Below are 21,556 nucleotides of genomic sequence, written 5' to 3' on the forward strand. Positions count from 1 at the left end.
AAGAATATTGTTTTTCTCGGGCATTTGAACAGTAATAAAAAAGCTTGGCTCTAGACTTCTTCCTCATCCTCACCCCTCAACTGAGGGGTGCTACTGGAATCTAGGATATAGATGAAAAGAATGTTGCTCAATATTCCAAAATGCACAGAACAGATTCTGAACACAAAACTTATCAAGTTTGCAAAGGTCACTAGTACTGAAATTCAGCAGCTTTTCCTGGCCCCTCTTAAGCAATGATCAAACGATTAAACAGAAAAAAGGAGGGAGGGGAAACACAAACTGAAACCAATTTTAATCTTGTGTAGCTAGGGAAACTTCAGTTAGATTTACATTTCACATGACACTTAACTTGCTGAATTTAAATGGAAGCCCAGGGTATCATTAACACCTTCCATAGAGACAGCTACCTCAGACCCATCTGCCACAGGAGAGCTGTCCAGTAGCTGCTTTCAAACATTGAAAATCTGAATGCTAAAGTGAACATATTCAAGTGGCTTACGGGCCACAGTAAACCAGACAGAACAAACAGTTCTTACCAGAGGCCCAGATGGTGGTGGAGGGGGAAGAGCTCCCAGAGGTGGAGGAAGGGCCCCAAGAGGTGGGGGAGGGGGAGGAAGAGGAGGTGGTGGAGGTGGTGGTGGCGGTGGTGGCACAGGCATATGTCACAGCGTTAATGTCTCTTGTTTATGAATGGTTCCAACAGAGAGAATTTCTGTTCTGAAAAAGAGAAATGAGAGTTTTATTTATTTAGTTAATAGATTTATTTAATAACTTATTATTTGTGCTAGTATGGGGCTTGAAGTCAGGGCCCAGGCACTGTTGCTTAGCTTTTTTGTTCAAGGCTGGTGCTCTACCATTTGAACCACAGTTCTACTTCTGGCTTTTTGGTGGTTAATTGGAGATATGTGTCTCATGGACTTCCTGCTTGGGCTGGCTTCATACCATGATCTTCAGATCTCTTCCTCCTGAGTACCTAGGATTGCAAGAATGAGCTATCTGGCAAAGGGATAGTTTTGAACTTAAATATCTCATTTATCTTCAGTATTACACATCTTAGGGAAACAAACATACTGTATACAGTTTTATTCCATTGTTAGTTCATTCACAGAGTTCCCACTGAGGCTGGCCTATGCTAAGTGCTAGAGAGTGGCAAAAGTAGTAAAATTCTAAAAATTACTTGGTGGTAAAACGTACAGAACTTAGCTTTCTGCTAGAATAGAAATGGAACATATATGCACCTGTTTTCCCCAATAACTGAGTCTTAACATATTAGCATTAAAATCATTTCATTGCATTCTGAGTAGACAATGTAATTTAATCTTTCTGAATGTCACAGGCTTCACATTATGCATGATGCCAGCCTCAAGCAGGCCTTACAAAGGGCATTAGCCATCTTCTTGCTTCCTTTCTCTCCTGTCAGCTGTTTCTTTGCTGTCTCGTGTCTTAGTTTCTGCACAGCCATCTGGATAGGCTTCTTATCTGGTTTTTGCTACACATGATATTTTGAGGCACGATTCTGTAATACAGTTCTTTTTGAATAACTAATATTGGAAGATGTCTGATTTCCAAATAACTGTATTTCTTCTCTGCAGGCATATTTGTGTATGTGTACTGATGTATGCCATAGACCTCTTTTTAAGACACACTGCAAGGACTAGAAGCCTATACTAATGAAATCACACAATTTGCAAATGTTAGGAAAAGTGACATGATAGCCTAAAGACACCTGAGTACAAGCTGCCAGCCCTGGATTCCAAGGCCAGAACAAGGTCTGTCCATTTTCCCTTCGTATTTAACATGCAGTTGTATTGCACAAGAATAGTCTTATCTCTCCAAAGGCAAAAACCATTTATAAAACATAATGCTTCAACATAGTCTTCTAGAGTTTTTTGGTCCCTTGACCTACATAGTTGTTTCTATGTACCAGGATAATCACATCAATTTCGACAGCATTTCCCTAGGGCCAGTAGCAGGATCCCCACTTTTGTAGGCAAGAAAAGGGTGTTTAGAGCCATATACATACTTTACAACTGGTTAATTTGGGATTCGAACTCAGGCTTAAAGGTTTAAAATCGGATATGGTTATGTGTTATTATGTTACTTAATGTGTCATTGTGGCAAGATATAAAATAATATAAACTTTATTAACTTAATTAATTTCCAAGTATATCATTCAGTGGCATTCAGGGAATTCCAATGCTGTACAGTTTTGACTACTGCCCATCCTTAGAACTCATCCATTATCCTAAACGGAATGTCTATATCCGTAAAACTATCATTTCTTCACCCCTTGGGGACTTCTTTTCTATTTTCTGTATGTATGAGCTTATCTACTAGATAATTCACTTAGGTGGAAATATGAAGATTTTGTTGGCTTGAGTCTGGCTTATTTCACACAGCACACTATTATCTGTTCATTCCTGTTGTGGTAGCATATAACAGACATTCATTCCTGACTATTCCACTCCACATTTTGCTTAATCATTAATCAGCTGATGCATACCTGGATTGCTTCCTCATTTTGGAGGTTGTGAAAATTTCTATGACCATTGGTGTACAAATACCTCTCTAAGACTTTGAATTCAATTCTTTGGGGCATCTATCTATCTATCTACCTACCTACCTTCCTATCTGCATGGAGTGTTGGATCATGTGGCATTAGCCTCATTTTAGCAAGGTTAAGAATTCTCTAAAATTGCATAAAGTTATAAATGGTATAAAATACACATTTAACTGCAGTATTTAGGGGAAAAACGTTTGTGAGAGTTTCCCTAAGAATTCCAAGGAAGAACACGAGCAGGGCAATAAAAATTTTCATAATTTTAAAAAATAAAATATTCCCCTGAAAGAAGAGGCCTGATAATAAGAGTTGTACCTCTTTTCTTGATATTGGAAAAATATCAAAAGACTGAAAAAATAGTCACCATAGTCAGTAAGGTTAAAACATGTTAAAGTCGACATTGATCTCAGAGAGCAGTAAAGTGTAGTACAGGAATCCAAGGTGAGTCCAAGTCATATTATTCACTATCTAATATATGCAGTAACAGAGTCACACACAGCTAGCATATTACAGGCTTAATGTTAAAGCAACTTGAATGGGAGCTGGCAATTTAGTTAAAACAAGCATAACTTTATCAGCTGTATTTGACAATAGATAATCTTGTATTCAGTGGCAAAAACATTTCCATTAAAAAACTTACAGCAGGGATTAAAGAGTTGATGAAATTATTAATAGAACAAGAGAAGAATGGGAGGTCTTATTATGTAAAGATTTCATTTTTTTAATCTAAGAAACACAATGAGACAGACCAGCTTTCTCTGGTGAAAAACAAAATGATTTAAAAGGATAACCTAAAAACACATTTATATTTCAGAGTTTACCCATTTACCTTAGGAAAAAAAATGCCTGAAAGAAATAGCTCTAAGAAGGACTATGGCAGGGCTACTCATGGTATCTTTCAGCACCCTGTACAGTTTCATTTCCCAGCTGCCTTTTCAGGTAGGTGTAACCATGTAGTTGAGCTTTGGCCAACAGGAGAAAGGTAACAGTGATGTCCTTTACTTCTGACTCATAAAAAGATCTTGCACCCAGGACTCCCACTTTGCCATCAGTTGAATGGAAATAAAAGTCTTATGTGTTGATAGCACTACAGAAATGAAAGAGTATGGATTCTTGATCTAAAATTTTCAAAATAGCATGCAAGTAAAAAAAGTCTATTGTGTTAAGCAATGAAGATTTTGAAGTTAATTAGTCATACACATACATACACACAAACACATATATATTTGTTAATTGATTTTTGTGCTGGGCCTCATGTTTTTACTTGGCTTTTTGCTCATGGCTGCCATTCTACCTTTTCAGCTACACCTCCACTTCTAGTTTTTTACTAGTTAATTGGATTTAACAGCTCATTGATTTGTCTACGGATGCTTTCTTTGAAATTCAAACCTCAGATTTTAGCCTCTTGAGTACTAGGGTTACAGGTGTGAGCCACTAGAGTCCAGCATTTAGTATTTTTAAAGAAATTTATTATTATTTATTTATTTTGCCAGTCCTGGGGCTTGAACTCAGGGCCTGAGCACTGTCCCTGCCTTCTCTTTGCTCAAGGCTAGCACTCTACCACTAGAGCCACAGCACCACTTCTGGCTTTTTCTGTTTACATGGTGCTGAGGAATCAAACCCAGGGCTTCACACATGCTAGGCAAGCACTCAGCCAGCTAAGCCACATTCCCAGTCCCCACCTCCCCCCATAGAAATATTTTAACCTATCTTATACAGGAACTTAAATAGGATACTATCAACTCTTTTTAGTCACTACAGTTGCAGTCTATAAAGTCACTTTTGGACACTGAGTCTGATGGTTGATTGTTTATGTCAACTTTACAGGACTGAGGCATTCCCACATATAGACAGAAGAGTATCAATTCCCAGAATGTCTGGAAAATTGTTTCCGAAAGAGGTTAGTATTTGAATCAATACAGAAAATACAAATATCCCTTGGCAATATGGGTGACCATTACCCAATCCTTTGATGACCCTGGAAAGAATAGCAGAACTCTCAGCCATCATCAGTGCAACTCACATCTGAATGGAGCTTGTCTAGTAAACCTATTTCTCCATAGAGCACACATTGCTTTCTTGAGTTCTGGAATGCTATGTAGAAATTCAGCACTGTGCTTGGAGGCCTCTTCAAAGCACAAAAGGACAAAAAATTTGAAATTTGACATTAAAATAAACTACAAAGATACTTTATACAGTACTAGAGAGTCAACAAGAAGGCCAAATATGGCCTTCTTCAGCCACTTCTGGGATTGTGCTTGGGGGATGACTAAAAATACCATCACCATTCTTCACATGTCTATGAATCAGGACCAAGGCATTTCAATACTGACTTCATGTACACACACATACATTTTCACAAACAGGCCAATTTGCAAATACAAGGTTTACAAGTAATACAACTTTTGGAACCCTCAGTAGGTGCAATAGTCAATACATCGATTTATCTCGCCATTTAGATGGCAGGTGTTGCCATTTGTGCATAACAGATAACCAAATTTTATCTTAGTGTATACAGTTTCAATTATTTCTGGACATAGCATTGAAGCTAAGTTTCAAGCTTCAATCTTAACTCACCCTCATTTCTACTACACCACATTTTTACTATAAATTAGTATAATTAAGGTAATCTAACTTCTTGTTTTCTATGTTGTGAAGATTTAACAATAATTTTGGAAGCTACAAAATAAAAGTGTTCCCACAAAAGGAAGGAAGTTCTTTCATTTTTTTCCCCATGCACCCCTGCTCTACAGTCAGCTCATCCTCAGGAATCTAAGAAGGACTCTGTGCCATGAGGCCTTTGCCTTGCTCATGCCTCAGGAAATAACTTTCCAAAATCTGGGAATAAAGGATATTTTTATATGCAGTACTTGATGGTTGTGAAGGCTTTTTCTTGACAGATATAATAATTAAGCAATTATCTACAGAATATTTGTTAAAGTCTGACAGTTAAGAATATAAAGCTCCAGGAAGTCACAAGCTGTACCCACAAGCTCTGTGATGCCTTGTGTTCTCCCAACCCATTAAAAAATGTTATTCTATTCTGAAGTGCATTTAAAATACTTTTGTTTTAAAAAGCCAGAACCTCAAAGGCTTTTATGCTTTCCTCCAACTCATGAAATAGGTAAAAAGAAGCATGGAAATGCACATTAGATATTCAAGCACCATTAGAGAGAGGTGAGGGCAGCAGAGTCAGCCCATGCTTTCCTCGGTGGCCAGCAGGTCTCAGGCAGACCTGGGCTCCCCTTTCACCTGGGCTTCTTCCTAACCTCATGGCTTTCAGCAGGTCAACTAATTTCAATGGGTTCATTTTCTTTTTAAAATAGAGCTCTCGGGCTGGGAATATGGCCTAGTGGCAAGAGTGCTTGCCCCGTATACATGAAGCCCTGGGTTCGATTCCCCAGGACCACATGTACAGAAAATGGCCACAAGCAGTGTTGTGGCTCAAGTGGCAGAGTGCTAGCCTTGAGCAAAAAGAAGCCAGGGACAGTGCTCAGGCCCTAAGTCCAAGGCCCGGGACTGGCAAAAAAATAAAAATAAAAAAAATAAAAATAAAAAAAATAAAATAGAGCTATCATGCTTATTTTTTAGTTTGTTATCATGCTTAAATAAAGAGCCTAGTACGGATCCTGTATAAAAAGAACATAATACTAGTCCTGACACACACACACACACACACACACAAATACACTTATCTGGCCTTCATACCTATCATCACTACTATGAATAACTGCAGTGACCATAAAAAAAAAAGGATCAAAATGAATACCCCCAAGAGAGGAAGAGATTGCCAGGAAAGGCTATTCACATTCAGACCAGCAGAGGAGGTCTGATAAATAAATGTTTTGTAGAAACTACTGTATATTTCAATAGGGATCTAGTTTTGTTAACAGAAGCAGTATATAAGCAGAGACTATCTATAATCTATCTATCTATCTATCTATCTATCTATCTATCTATCTATCTATATCTATTTATCTATCCGTATCTATATATGTCTCTCTCTATATCTATATATCTGTATCTATGACTATAGCTATATCTATCTTTCTTTCGGGGGGGAGAGAGAGAGCAAAAGAGAGAGCAAGAGAGCAAAGATAAGTTTGTGTGGAAGAGAAGAAGAAGAAAAGGTTGGGAACATACAGAAATTAAATGGTCAAATATTCCACACACGGTCTCTTTTCCTAGTTGTGTCTTGATGTCACTATCTTTTAAACACTTTCCCTATGTCTTAGGCATTTGCAACATTATTATGAGACAGCTAGAACCCAGGAGCTCAATTTCCCAGAATGTGGTCCCAACTCAGAGATGAGACATAGGAGTGTAGAGGGAACAGGCCTAAGGCAAACAGCCATGGATCTGAAGCACAGGCCCCATTCTGCTCTGGCTGATGTATATCCCAGGATAATGTACACCTACTCTTTACCAGAATCTCTCCCTCTGCCCAAGAAAAGATCTGCATTCAGATATGTGTGTGTGTGTGTGTGTGTGTGTGTGTGTGTGTGTGCAAAATTCAGTTTTGAAGTATGGGTAGTTCCTTGATATCTGCAGGTGCTTGTCTTCAAATGTCATGCACACCAAGATCTTCAGATGCTCATGCCTACATAACATGGCACATTATATTTGCATATAACCTATGTGCATCATTTTGCGTATTCTAAATCTTCTCTACATTGTCTATAATACCTAATGTAATGTAAGTGCCATGTAAATAGTTGTCATATTGTATCATTTAGGAACTAATGACATGAGGGAAAGTCTGTATACATGTATATTTATATACTTAGTACAGACACAGTTTTGGTTTTCAAATATTTTCAGTCAGTTAAATGAGCAATTTCATAACCCATACATATGGGTAATCTTAAAATCATCTGTAAGTCCCAGTGGGTCTACACAACACATATGTAGATATCACAGAGGCCATAGACTGCTGCAGTGTGACATCTTTACCAGGAACTATTCTGACATGTGGGAAATGGACCTCCAGCTGATGGGGGAATGGACTATATTCTTCCTTACCTTGGATTCCCTTGTTTCTCTGCCTGATGAACCTGTCTGTACCCATACAGAAATGGATGTGCCTTAACCTTGCCTGGCTTATGAACATAAAAAAGTTAACATGCATCTCCACTCCACTTAAGCTTTGTGAGTTATCCTGGAGAGAAACAACTCAAGGTAAGCAATTTTACACACTAACTGCTCTCATTGAAATGTTTATTTTTCTCCCCAAGAAGAGTCTAGAAGATTATATATGCTCACAAAAATGTACCTTTTTAATATATTAAAAAAGATTTACTGCTACTATTTGATAAAAGTACCAATGACTGATTTTAAAAACAGATTTGAATAGCAATCTGAAAATAAGATCGTGTACATTCTTTGTATATCTTTTTCTTTCTCCTTGGCACTACTAGGGTTTGGTCTGAGGGCCTTATACTTGAACCACTACTTGAACCACATCTCTAGCATTTTTATTCCAGTTGTTTTTGGGATGACTCACTTTTCCCTGGAATGACTAGGACTCTCAACTTCCTATTTATGCTTCCCATAGTATCTGGGATGATAAGAGCATGCCACCATGTTTAGCCTTTTCTGTTGAGATGGTAGGGTCTTGCAAATGATTTTTCTGTGGGGCTGGTCTAGAACTGTGATCTTTCTTATTTCAGTTTTCTGCAAATCTAGCATAATAGGTGCTCAGCACTGTGACCATCTATTTGATTTTGTTTTTTTTTGGCTTGGGCAAGCCTTGGCTTGTGATCCTCTTGATCTCCCCCTTCTAAGTAGCTAGGATTGCAGGTATAAGCCATTAGGGTACAGCTATTTTCCATGTCTTGACATTGTCCTTATGAGCTGTTTTGATTTATTGGCTATGAAATTAGAGAAAAGAACAGATATTCTCACCTCTGAACTAATGGAGGTGAGTGAATGCCATGAGGCAATCCATATCTCACATTGTGTCTCAGGAGGGGCCTGTAACATCTAAGGACTAGTTATTCAAGTTGCTTTCTAACAGGTGCTGGCAGGCAGGAGAGCACAATCCAGAGCCTAGGTGCAGCAAACAAAATAAAGACAAAGAGTTCTCAGAATACAATACAGGTGGAGAAATTCCCAAACTGTAGGTGAAATGGTAAAGGCAGGTGAAGTAAGTAAAACTGTAAGTAAAAGGGTAGGTGATGGTGAAGATGATTCCTGAGTGATCACTTCCTGTTGTCATTGACTTCTGGCATAACTAGAGCTGATTCTCTGTCCAGCCCTTCCCTGGCACTTGTGCCTTACCTACCATTGCGTCCTGGTAAGATTGCACTCCCATTGATACATGAAAGTTATTTCCCTTACCCCTTCCTCCATGGCATAAAAATTCTGGAAATACTTAGCCTTTTGAGGGAGATGCTGTGTGTTGGCCTAACAACATAGGAGGAAATAAATACATTATTTTTCTAGACAGCAATTAAAACAAATTAATTCTGATACATCTCTTTACTGAAGGATAGGTACTATTAGGTTTTTTAATATAGTAAACTACTTATGTAATACAACACCCAATGACAGGCAATATTATTAGCTGCATTCTTCAGATGAGGACACTGATGCATGCATAAAGGTTAAGAAAGTTACTGTCAGCCACACAGTGAATTAGAAGATGAACTAGGTTATATGAGTTCACAGCCAGGGATCTAAGCACCATGCTACTTTAAGTCACATACACCTTCTAAGATTTCTGCGACATCCACATACCAGCGAACTTATTTAATATTTACTATAAATCAATTTATGCTTGTAGACAAATAGTTTATTCTGAAAAAAATCCTTTAAATTTCTACAGTAAACAGTCAACTAATACCACTTGCTATATATGGGCAATAATAAGAATAAGCACTAGAATTATTAAGCTAAAATGTTTATCCACATACACTCTAAACTCAAGTATACCAGCAATCTGAACAATCTTTAGTTGAGGATAAACACTTGGGTCCCAATCAATGAAGAATACATCTCAGTTGACTTAATAGGTCTGGAATGTGGCCTGGGATACCCATTTCTAACAATTCCTCTGCCCTTTGAGGAGCTCTGGGGGATAGCAGCTTATAAGAAAGTCACAGTCTACACTGTAGACCCATAAGTAAGGATCTTTGGGAGTATCTTACCAATAAGGGATTTGCATGACTGCTAGTCTGTCCTAGAAAATGTATAGTCACAAGTTGTGTTCTCTTTTTAAAATATTCCATTTTGGGCCAAGCGCCGGTAGCTCACACCTGTAATCCTAGCTACTCAGGAGGCTGAGATCTAGGGATTGCGGTTTGAAGCCAGCCCGGTCAGAAAAGTTCCAGTGCGACTCTTATCTCCAGTTAACCACTCAAAACTGGAAGTGGAGTTGTGGCGCAAAGTGATAAAGCACTTGCTTTGAGCAAAAATGAGCTTAAGGACAAGTGCCCAGGCCCTAAGTTCAAGCCCCATGACTGACAAAAAAATAAAAAATAAAGATCCAGTTTTGGGTAGTTCCATTTACTTTCAGCAGGCTGGAGCCAGTAGCATACAGCAGTAGCAGGGAAACCCTTGTCTTCTGTGTTGGAATGTTTCTGTGGCCAACATTTTAAGAGAGAAATATGCACACTTTGCTCCACAGCTCTGGAAGTTTCAGAGAATCTCCCAGGACAGTGCCAGGCAGTTACACAGTCTGTGCAACCACAGAAAGTTCAGAGGAGCTGCCTTTTCAATACTTTCTTCAGGTCCTGACATGGTTGCAATGTAAGGCCAGCTTCCTGATTATATTATTTTCTCATATATAAATAACAATAAAAGGCAGAGTCAAAATTATAAGTTCATTTTCTGTAGTAAAACTAGACTTCTCTATCCTTGAACTTCAGTAAATGAGCCACGAATGCTCTGTGCCCAGTCTGGTCAATCAGAGGGTCTGGGTAAGATGTGGAAGGAGGGCATGCCTGTGGCCGCAGAGCTTGGATACCTTGCCCTGCCTCTTTCTCCAAAACAGAAGGCACCAGCTCCCTAGGGAGAAGATAAAACAGTCAGACTACATGTAGAATAAGAAACAGTACAGGAGACAGTAGTAGGAGGAAGCCTGGACCCTTCACCCTCCAGAAAGTCAAGAGAATGACAAAGGAAAGCCACTGCTATTGGTACATTCTAGAAAGGAGAGAGAAAAGGGCAGAGTACTTCAGGAGTCTCACACAATGCCCATGTCTATCTGCTGGTTGGGACAGAAGTCTAAGGTTATCTGCATGTGAATACATAAATTGTGTTTCAATAAGAATTATAACAAATTCCTCTCTTCACCTCTGCTTAGCTCATCTCTCCTCTATTCTCTCCTCCCTTCCCTTCCCCTTTCCTTGTCCCTACCTTCCCCTCTTCCTTCCCTGAGCTCCTTCCCTCCTGTTCTCCTTTTCTCCTGTTCTACCTCCCTCCTCGACCGTCTCATTCTGATAAGGTAAAATTTTCTGAGCCAAAGAGAATTCTTGCTTGTCTAGAACCTGCCTGTCTTTTCCTGAAGTAAATCTGCAGACAGTAGGTTCAAAAAATATTTAATTCATTCTCAGTTAAACAATAAAAGAAGGAAATCATATTAAAAAACTGAGATAAGAAGCAGGAAAAAATAGGCAACGAACACTTGTCAGAATAAATACTGCTGTGAAGCAGATGAAAGCTATGACAAGACATATAATTATTAACCCAAAGAAAAGAATAAATCAACCCTTTAAAAAAAGACTCAAAGAAAAGAGATAGGGACTCTGAGAAGATAAAGAAAGGCAACTGGAGATAAAACAGAAAAGTAGCTGAAGTGAAAGAGGAAGTGAATAAATAAAACCACTGAAATCATTGTGAAGTTCTTAGAGCCAGGAGTTGAAAATAGGCTTCATGGTGCTGGCCCCTCACCCAGACTAGTACAGCCATCCACAGTGGCAGAGGTGACCAAATATACCAGGCAAGAATGGAATAAAATAGCTCTTCTCAAACCATTCATAACCCCTAAGGTTTGACAAGTCTGTTATCAGATTGTAAAGCCAAGGAACAGTTTTTTGACACAATTCCTTACTGGGCACAAATCATTTGTGAGTTGGTTCGAGCTGTAACGGATACTTGCCATTCATGAAATGCAATAACACAGGATATTGACCAAGAGGTGAACATATCTGAAATAGCTGGTCACTTAGTTCCTCAGGCTTCAAAACATTGTACGTCAGCTCCTACAGTCAGAAATTCCAGGCCATCACTCTTTGGCATATGTAATTTACATGGGATGAGTTAAAATGACTATCATTTAGAACTCATTCAACACCAGGAAGGCACACTGCAAGCATGGGCTCAGTATTCTTGTTGGCTTTCCTGTGAGAGTATTCAAGTGGATTCCAAATATTGGGGAATATACACTTGGGTGAAATCCAGAACAACAAACTGTGCTAAAGGTGTTTAAATGGGGAGTAGGTAAATTTTAAATTCAGGAAAAATGTTTGCTTATTTGTCATATTTTAACTTAAGTATCTTAAGTATTTCTGAAGCTACTTTATTTTTACCCTGAATTGATACAAAGCAGCACAACTGAAATACAAATACCTCAATCAAAATTTAAAGACAGTTCCAATAAATAACAGCTCTACGGGCAACTGGACATTTCTGTCATTAAATGGAAGTAAAAAGCTCACTTTTGATTCTTTCCCCCTTTTCTCCCATCTGGAAGTAGATAAATATCACCTGCTCTATTAGGGAAGTAAAAATTTACATTATAGTACCATCCTCATTTTGCAGATGAGGAAAGAAAGCCTCAAAGGTAGAAAATAATAGTGAGATCATGGCTGGGAAATGCAAAACTGGGCGAAAGTGAATTGAATCTGATATCCCTGTTCCCAGCCTTTTCACATGTCCCTCCCACCATGCCTTGCCTTTGCCAGGCATGACACAGTCCATGCAATGGAGCAAATACTGTTTTTATTTTTTACTGTCATATAATAATTGTGCATATTAATGGGTGTATGCATGATAATTTGATACATATAAATACTGTGGAATGATCATGTTGACTGAATTTCTATATGTTAGGCACTACGCCAGTCACTAAGTAGATAATAAATTAATGCGTAAATAAATTGATGGATACATATTCCTTGTGTCTCTTGTTCAGCTCATAATAACAGCTGACATGTAATGACCAACAAAAAACCCCAAAACAACAACACAAAAACCAAATTGGCATCATATTATTAATACTAGGAAAAACAGAATTTAGGGGAAGACAAAGAAAAATATCACATAATTTTGAAACCCGGATGAAAAGGTAATTAATTACTTCCAAGAATTATAAACGAAAGCCTAAGAAGGCAAGCTTGAGGCCAGGCTTACTATGTACTGCAGGGCAAAAGCCAGCTGTGCCGAACGGAAGAGAGAGTGTGTGGCCACAGAACTCACAGAGCTAGACTCAGAATTTGGCTATAAGCTTTAATTTTTTCAAGTTTTAGAGCTATGAATGACTATGGTACACATGGAAATATTTAAGTCATATTAATTTATACAACTATGTGTTAATAGTGACTTGAAAAAAAAGGTAAGACATTGCTAGACATTAGTGGTTTCAAAACCTCACCTTGGCTGGGCTGGGGATATAGCCTAGTGGCAAGAGTGCCTGCCTCGGATACACGAGGCCCTAGGTTCGATTCCCCAGCACCACATATACAGAAAATGGCCAGAAGCGGCGCTGTGGCTCAAGTGGCAGAATGCTATCCTTGAGTGGGAAGAAGCCAGGGACAGTGCTCAGGCCCTGAGTCCAAGGCCCAGGACTGGCCAAAAAAAAAAAAACAAAAAAACAAAAAAACAAAAAAAACAAAAAACCTCACCTTGGGGGTTATGTGTGGAAAACAAATTGTAGGGCCCTTGGGCAGATCAATTCAGGGATTCTCATGTGCAAAGATAGGTATTTCCTTTCTTCCCCTTCCTTCTCTTCTTTCATCTCCTTCATTTTTCTTTTGTACCTTCCTGCCAGTCCTGGGGCTTTGGGCACTGTCTATAAGCCTCCCCCACCCCCTTTTCTGGCCTAGAATTCTACCACTTGAATCACAAAGCATTTGTGGTTTTTTTGTGGTTAATTGGAGATAAGAGTCTCAAAGACTTTCCTGCTAGGGCTGGCTTCAAACCATAATCCTCACATCTCAGCCTTCTGAGTATCTAGGATTACAGGTGTGAGCCACAGATGCCTGGCATTTCTTTCAAATAGAGTAACAGCAATGTGATAGATCTGGGTATGAGATCAGACTTGACATTGTGGATGGAAGAGAAATAAGAGCCCCTGATAATCCTAGGACTTTTCCCGACCCCCCCCCCCCCAAACAATTTAATGTTAAATAAAGTAGGAGAAAGTGAGGAGTATGGTGAATGGATAGAGAAAAATGATTTGAAATATCCTGAGTTTCAGATGCTTTTAGCAAATAGAAATTTGCGATCTATCTATCTATCTATCTATCTATCTATCTATCTATCTATCTATCTATCTGGTTTATTTACTTAAAAAATTATTGTGGGCTGGGAATGTGGCTTAGTGGTAGAATGCTCGCATAGCATGCATGAAGCCCTGGGTTTGATTCTTCAGTACCAATAAACAGAACAAGTCAGAAGTGATGCTGTGGTGCAAGAGGTAGAGTGCTAGCCTTGAGCAAAAGAAGCTCAGGGACAGTGCCTAGGCATTGAGTTCAAACCTCAGGACTGGCATATATATATATATATATATATATATATATATATATATCGCAAATAAGAGAGGTTACAGAGGCAAATAGATATTTAGATTTAAAATTTAAGTACAGGGCAACAAACAGTACAAAAATGTATCCAATGCCCAACGTATGATACTGTAACCTCTCTGTACGTCAGTTTGATAATAAAAATTTGAGAAAAAAAAATTTAAGTACAGGGTGGCAATTTACAAATTTTCATGCAGGCAGATGGATACCCACTAGATACTCACTAGAGCTAATTCTGTGAAGATGTGGAAAAGTATACTATTTAAACTTCCTGAAATCACCCATATCTTCCTAAAATCATCTTCTGCCATTTGTAATTAAGTAAGGGCTGATAGTGGCAATCAGTCTGCTGGTGGCTGATACTGCTTGTTGCCTATGCAATAACCATTTCTTCTTCTCATAGTAGAACTGCTTATTTGGAGTGGGTATGCAATTTGCCCAGTTAAAAATTGATTTTTCAGACTCTCCTTTTTTTAGAGCATCACCATGACATCATTCTTGCCAATGAGATGTACATGGAAGTCTGGGGAGGGCATTGCATTCTGAGGGAAACAGCTGGATAGAACAACCTTTACTCTAGCTATTTACACTGTCCTTAGAGACACAGAATTCATAGGTAACCATGAAGAAACCTACAGGCTAAGGATGGAAAAACAGACAGAAGGAGGTGGATCTCTGACAGCATTGTGTGAACTCTTGTACCAGCCCTGGACTGCTTTTCTTGAGAGTCTAGTTCCATATAACAAATGAACTTGTATCTGTTTACGGTAAATTCAGCTGTTTTTGTTTGTTTCAGCAAATTAATACAAGGCTAATTGGTATAAGTTATATCTGAACATGACATCAGATCACATGTGTATATATCATGTATATCATAGCTGGATATAGATACATACCATATTTATATATGTGTGTTTGTATACATGCGAGACACACTAAAACAACATGACTACTGTTATTTTGTTTAAAAGTTATTTAGAAGCTGCGTGCCAGTGGCTTATGCCTATAATCCTAACTGGTCACAAGACTGAGATTTTAGGATCATAGTTTGAAGTCAATCTGGGCAGGAAAGTTTGTGACATGATTATCTCAGATTAACCACAAAAAAAGCTGCAAGTGGAGTTGTGGTTCAAGTAGTAGAGTGCTACCCTTGAACAAAAAAAGCTCAGGGACAACTCCTAGGTTCTGAGTTCAAGGCCCAGGATGGGTGCGCGGGAGCATGCACACACACGCACACACACACACACACACACACACACACACACATACACACACACAATTATTTAGAGCTAAAATATAATTTTGCTAGCACTGTATCTTTTTCCAAATATGATAAAAATTTGAAGCTACAGGAATCGTGGGCTTTCAGTATCAGTGAAATTCATGACTACACAATCTTGGCCAAGGATACCCTTGGATCTTCCTAAATACATAAATTTTTGTTTTACATAAATGCTTCAGCCAGAGCCAGTTTTCTTGAAGGTGGAATTGTCCACCTGTCTCTTACAAGATTTATACTCAGCTTTGGAAGGAACAATCTCTCTGCTCTCCCAAGCTCAATAAACACAGGAAAATATCAAGTCCCTAGACCAACACCATCTTGTCCTCTTAACTATGCTTTAGGATTCTGTCTCTAGAACTACAGTCAATGAAGTTCTAGAACATCTCTAATGTCCTCAATCACAAAACCCACTTGTCTTTAGGGGAGGATGATGTTGAAGACTTGGATCTCTATGACAACAGTGACTGCCTTGAAGACTTGCCAGGAGAAAGTTATCCCTGGTTTCAGGAGCAGGAAAAGTGGTGTAACTGATCTGCTTTTATCTCATTGTTGCTGTGGATCAGGTAACAATTTGAGTTTTTCTTTTTGTTTTGTCTGCTGTGAGCTCTAAAATTTTTTTTTATTTCCACACTTTATTAGTTTCTATGATGAAAGATTAAAACTGAAACCTATCTTCACTTATGAGGTAACATACAGAAATCCCATAGCACTCTAAAAAATTTTAAACCTTATCTCTGGAAAAATACTTCCACCTTATGAAGTATTCTTATTCTCTAAATTACTTTCTACTTTCTACTCTACTTTCTCACTTTCTACTCTATTTGTTCCCTTTAGCCTAGTTCATTATCTATAAATTTTAGGATATTTACTACTTATTGTTCGTAAAAATCCTCAAATTCTTTATGGAATAGAAAATATTTAAAGGAAGTAACTTTAAAAACACCAGATCATCACCATCATCACCATCATCATCATCTTCATCATCATCATCATCATCATCATCATCATCATCATCATCATCAAAACACAGCATATTAGTCAGGTACCTGTGGCTCACACCAATAATCTTAGCTACACAGGAGGCTGAGACTGAGGATCATGATTCAAAGTCAGCCCAGATAGAAAAGTATGTATGATTCTCATCTCCAATTAATTACAAAACAAAACAAAACAAACAAACAAAACCCCCAATTATACTAAAGAAAAATAGCATTTTAGTTTTTTAAGAAGTTTAGGCCTTCGGATTTTACAACCTGAGCTTTATTAACATTCTTCAGCCCAAAGGAGAAACCTACCTTTCATCCATACAACCATACCAGTTTAGTTATCAAGAGAGAAAAATGAGACAGTGGAAGTCAAACAATAGATAACCCCCCAAAACAACTGGCTTTTGGCCTTGGAACACTATTAGAGGTATTAATCCATTCACTCACTAATTCACTCAGCCTTTAGGGAGCACCGATCACATGACAAGCAAGTTGTGGAGGTGGATAGAATATTTGTCTCATAGAGACTTGGGTGAAGATAAATGAGTCAGGTAGATCCAGGGTATACTGGGATTAGAAAAAGAGGACTAATAGGAGACCAGAACAGGGCATGGCATGATCATTCTGAGAGTAGCTTAGCCCTTTAATCAAGTTCTCTTTTATAGTGAAAGTAAAAGGAACCAGCTCCTTTATAGGGCTCCTGTGATGGTTTTGCACTTATAAAACTCTTATCCTGTTCCTGGCATGAATTAGCCATTAGTCCTTGAGGAACAGTGGATGGCAGCTTGGGCACCTTGCCAAGACACCCACATGCACTCTCATGGATGCCTGTTTCCAGAAACTCAAAGATCGGAGGCTGCCTGCTGCCTCTTCCCAGTTAACCTGAAAGCTGATTCTAACTTGGAGGCTATAGTTAGGACTGGCTCTCTTTTAGATGCCACCATCCTGGCTAGATTCAGCATCTCATTGGAATTTATCACCTATATTAGGGTAATTTTTTAAAAAGTGCACTTTGCACATTTTCCTCACAATGTCTAACTCACATTGTGCTCACCTGGTACTTTTGCCACATTAGCTCAATTTCACTTTATCTCCTTGCACTTGACCTCTGCAGTTCAATCCCTATTTCCTTGGCTGCATAACACTGGTGTATGTATGTTTGAGAAGTTAAGGAGGATTCCCTTCAACAGGTCTAAGGAAGAAGCCACCTCAAACAGCAAAAGGGGAGTTTCAAGTGTGCAATTGGCTGAAGTCAGTGAAAAACCACACGTACTGCACCTGCTGAGCATGGCTGGGGAGGAGCATGAGTCTTAGGTTTTGTACCATGGCAAATAAAGAAATAATTAGTCATTGTCTCACTGACTTTAACTCTGATTTAATGGTTCCCTCTTCAACTTTGTTTTGTCACCCTATCAACCAAGTCAGTCAAATATTATAATTCCTTTCTAAATATTCCAGCAGCCAGATGGCAGGAATGCTACTGGGAAAAGACAAAACTCTCCTAAAGATAACTTTGTGATGCATAGTCACACTGGATAGCCCTGGGTTGAGGGGACTCAGTCAGAGACACCCCATGGAGCCCATGCTCATAATTATATATGACCAAAATCTTATCATTCTAAGACCAGCAGCTAACTCTGCAGTTTGGAACTGGTGGTAAAGAAAATATATTTCTCCCTTTGTAAATTCTGAATTTTAGGCATAGGTATAAAACCACTACAAGACACATTGGCACAAATTCTTCAGGATTTCTCCCTAGATGTTATGATACTGTACCTTAATATTCAAGTGTTTCTATACCACAGTTAATATATAAGATATTTGCTAGAGAGCATATTTCCTTCCTTCTGCTAAGTTACTTTTGTAGGTTCTAAAACTTTACCATTAATAATTATATGTTTATTAAAATGATAGAAGGTAGATCAGGTTGTTTATTCTCTATTGTTAATCTCATTTTGGTGTCTCAGATTGCATCTAGGTTCTATTATTCATTATTGGTATGTGTGTTGGAGTGACCGTAAAATCACAACCTGTACTATATAGTTCCTGAACAATAAATCTAAAAAAGAGCGTTGCCAGGCTGGGCCAGCCAGCTGGCTTGCTCTTGTTCCTAAAACTGTATGTTCTTAGACACATACTCTTCCTCCATCCCTTCTGCTCAGGCTAACTTTGTGTAACACAATGTCACAATCACAACTGCATGAAAGCAGAGGCTCTTGGATGCACAAAAAAGGTAGGGGGTGGATGACCCTATGGCACTTATAAGGCAGCCTACAAGTCTCTGACCCCTTGGTTGCTAGGCTGCAAAATTGCTGTTGATGGCACAAGCCTAATATTTGAAGCCTGTATACCCAGGGTTTTTTGAGGGGGAGGGGGACTTCCCTAAGTATGTCATTTAACCTCTGTTATTATTCACATTTTCATCTGTAACAATGGCACTATAATAATACCTCCTTTTAAAGAATTGCTGTGAACCATATAAAGTGATACGTGTGTGACAATCTTCTGTAAAGTGCCCTGCTGTGTATCTGTTTTGCTTCCATGTCCTCTCCTTTCTATCCTAAGTTGGTTTTTGTGGTTTTTAAATGTATCAACAAAATACATTAGCTGGCAAACACCAGCAAACTGTGCATTACCACGGGAAGGAGATTTTTAGCATTAAAGTTTTTGTTCGCTTTTTAAAAAATTGGGGCAAAACTTATGTAAGTGTCCATGTCTCTAGGGCATAAAAAACTTCATAAATTTCCCTGTGTACCCCTGGGCCACCACTACTTAAGCCAAGGTGGGAGAGCAATTCCAGCACTCTCAAAGCCTCCATCAGCTCTTGTCAGGATCAATTCAAGGCCCAAAGGCCTTCCTTCTCCTGACTCATCAACTCTGTCTAGTTTTAAGGAAATGTTGTTCAACAGAAGGTTGGCTTTTGGATTCTTAGTATTAACTGTTGGTGCTGACTGAAAGAAACAAACTTTCAATCCTCCCTCTGAAGTGACAAAGGACACTGGTGAGGGGACTGAGAGGAACTCTCTAAATGACACTGATTGTGCCAAACAAAGGTCCTTTTTTATTTTACAACCAAGGACCAAGTCACACAGAGGCAAAGTCACCGCCCAACTTCCTGCTACAAAGTGACTTTTTTTTTTCTTCCCTAAATGTTGCAGCTCACAAAAGGGTCCAAAGTGTCAGGTGCTTCTAGCGGACAGCGACCTTTCCCCCCCTGGTCTTTCCAGAGAATAGCATACCCTGGGTCTTCACGCCTTAACCCCATCTACTGCCCCCGCCCTGTTTGTGGCAGGTACACCCACACAGTTGGCACACCACCTCAGGAGGCACTGTTCCTGAGAACCAGTGCCTGCCCACGCGAGCCAGACTCCCCCCTGGCATCACAAACATCAGGGTGTCTCCTCCTCCAAATCTGCTTTGCTCTAAGCATCCCGAGGAGGTACCGGGTGGGAGATGGCCACTGTCCCCTCCGTCCTTTCAAAGGTCTTTCAAGGCCCATTGAGGGCAGATGTCAATCGCTGGAGCACAGACTGATTCCTATGATTGAGCTCGGGCACTTAGAGATCAACCTGGGTGAAAAGTCCAAGATAGCTGTGCTCTAGTCCCAGTGCTATCACAAGTTGTGTGACCTTGGGCAAGTCACTGTAGATTTCTACAGCCGACTTTCTCACTCGGGGGTCACTTCTTTCTTTCCAAAGTCACCTGCTCAGGCTCTGAGATTGCCTAGGTCATCCTTACTTCACTGCAGCCCTTCCTGGCTACACACCCCTAGCCCTGCCAGACCCCAGCCTTTTGTTCCGGGGTGACGCGGGTAGGAGAGGAGGGCTTTTCAGAGGAGCAGGCCTTGGCTCCACAAGCTGCTCACGGGAGAGTGGGGTCCCGGGAAGTCACCAGGCAACCGGCGGCGGTCACACGACTGCTTTCCCTCAGCGGTCTCGCTCCGGCCCAGCCGGGACAGCGTGGCAGGGGGCGGATGGCTGACGCGCGCACAGCGCCCAGGCTGGGGAGGGGGAGCAGAGCCTGGCGGGGTCCCCTCGACACCGGCACGCTCCCATCTCCCCTGTCTTCCCGACCCGGGACCACGCCGCCTCGGGACCGGCCGGAGCCGTGACCGCGACCCCCGCCTTTCCCCTCCAGGCACCGACCTGGACTCGCGCACCGAGCCGCAATCAGCTGACGGCCGGGCCTGGACTGGACTGGAGTTCCGGCGGGGGTCGTTCCTGCTGCCACTGCCTCCCGACTGGCTCCCGGCTCCCAGCTCCCGGCTCCCGGCTCCCGGCTCCGTCCTGTAGCAGCCGCGCCCCGCTTTGCCTCTGCAGACGCGCGGCGCTCGCTCCGGGCCGCGGTCCTTGCGCTCTGCCTCCTGTTCGCTCGTGGCCACCACCAGCTCCGGAGCTGCCGGGACGCGGAGGCGGGGCCGCCCCCACCTGCTCGCAGGCTCTGCCCAGAGCCACCGGCGCGGCGCGCAGGGACGCGGCTGGGCGAGCGGGGTCGCTCTGGCACCCGAGGGGCGTGTCCTCGCCGCGCGGCGCCCCTCCCAGGTACAGAGTCCCGCGTCGGAGAGGTGGGGACTGCGGGACCTAGGCCTGATCCCCCGCTATGGGGCCCAGCTCCACCACTGTGGGGACACACTACTAGGATTTTATGGCAATATTTGTCTGAGCTATTCTCCAGGCAAAAGCAACAGGGACAATCTAGAGAACTGGAGAGCTTTTCGCGCTAAGGAGTTCCGTGTTCTAGAAAGAAAAACTACCTACCGATGGCAGCTACAACACAGACGATGTGGGGTGACCAAAATCTAGTGAGGCAAGTAGAGAGGTACTTGGGGTACAGGACAGAGAAGGCTTCTTTTAAGGAGTTGATGTCACTGAGGTGAGCTAAAGAGTAGACACGAATTATCATGTAGGGAAAGAACAGCCACTATTCTGTGCCTGTAATCCTACCTACTCAGGAGGCTGAGGTCTGAGGACAGAGGTTCAAAGCC

At 40.7% G+C, this 21,556-nt stretch overlaps 1 protein-coding gene across 4 annotated transcripts in view; it reads right to left on the reverse strand.

Annotated features, from left to right (window-relative positions):
• Wipf3 (WAS/WASL interacting protein family member 3) overlaps positions 1 to 20,993 on the reverse strand; it is an 82,872-nt gene extending 61,879 nt beyond the window's left edge. Inside the window, exons 1-3 of one of the 4 annotated variants that reach the window (XM_048339602.1) lie at positions 20,839 to 20,988; positions 20,793 to 20,807; positions 537 to 717 (exon numbers count right to left, since the gene is read on the reverse strand). In XM_048339602.1, the coding sequence (XP_048195559.1) occupies positions 537 to 659 (123 nt within the window). In that variant the 5' untranslated portion in view covers positions 660 to 717; positions 20,793 to 20,807; positions 20,839 to 20,988. Of the gene's footprint in view, positions 1 to 536; positions 718 to 20,717 lie in introns of all 4 variants that reach the window. The other 3 variants (XM_048339603.1, XM_048339601.1, XM_048339604.1) reach the window with 3 other exon arrangements.
• Between the last annotated feature and the right edge of the window lie 563 nt (positions 20,994 to 21,556).

Source organism: Perognathus longimembris, chromosome 2 (genome assembly GCF_023159225.1).
Source record: "Perognathus longimembris pacificus isolate PPM17 chromosome 2, ASM2315922v1, whole genome shotgun sequence".
NCBI classification, from domain to species: domain Eukaryota; kingdom Metazoa; phylum Chordata; class Mammalia; order Rodentia; family Heteromyidae; genus Perognathus; species Perognathus longimembris.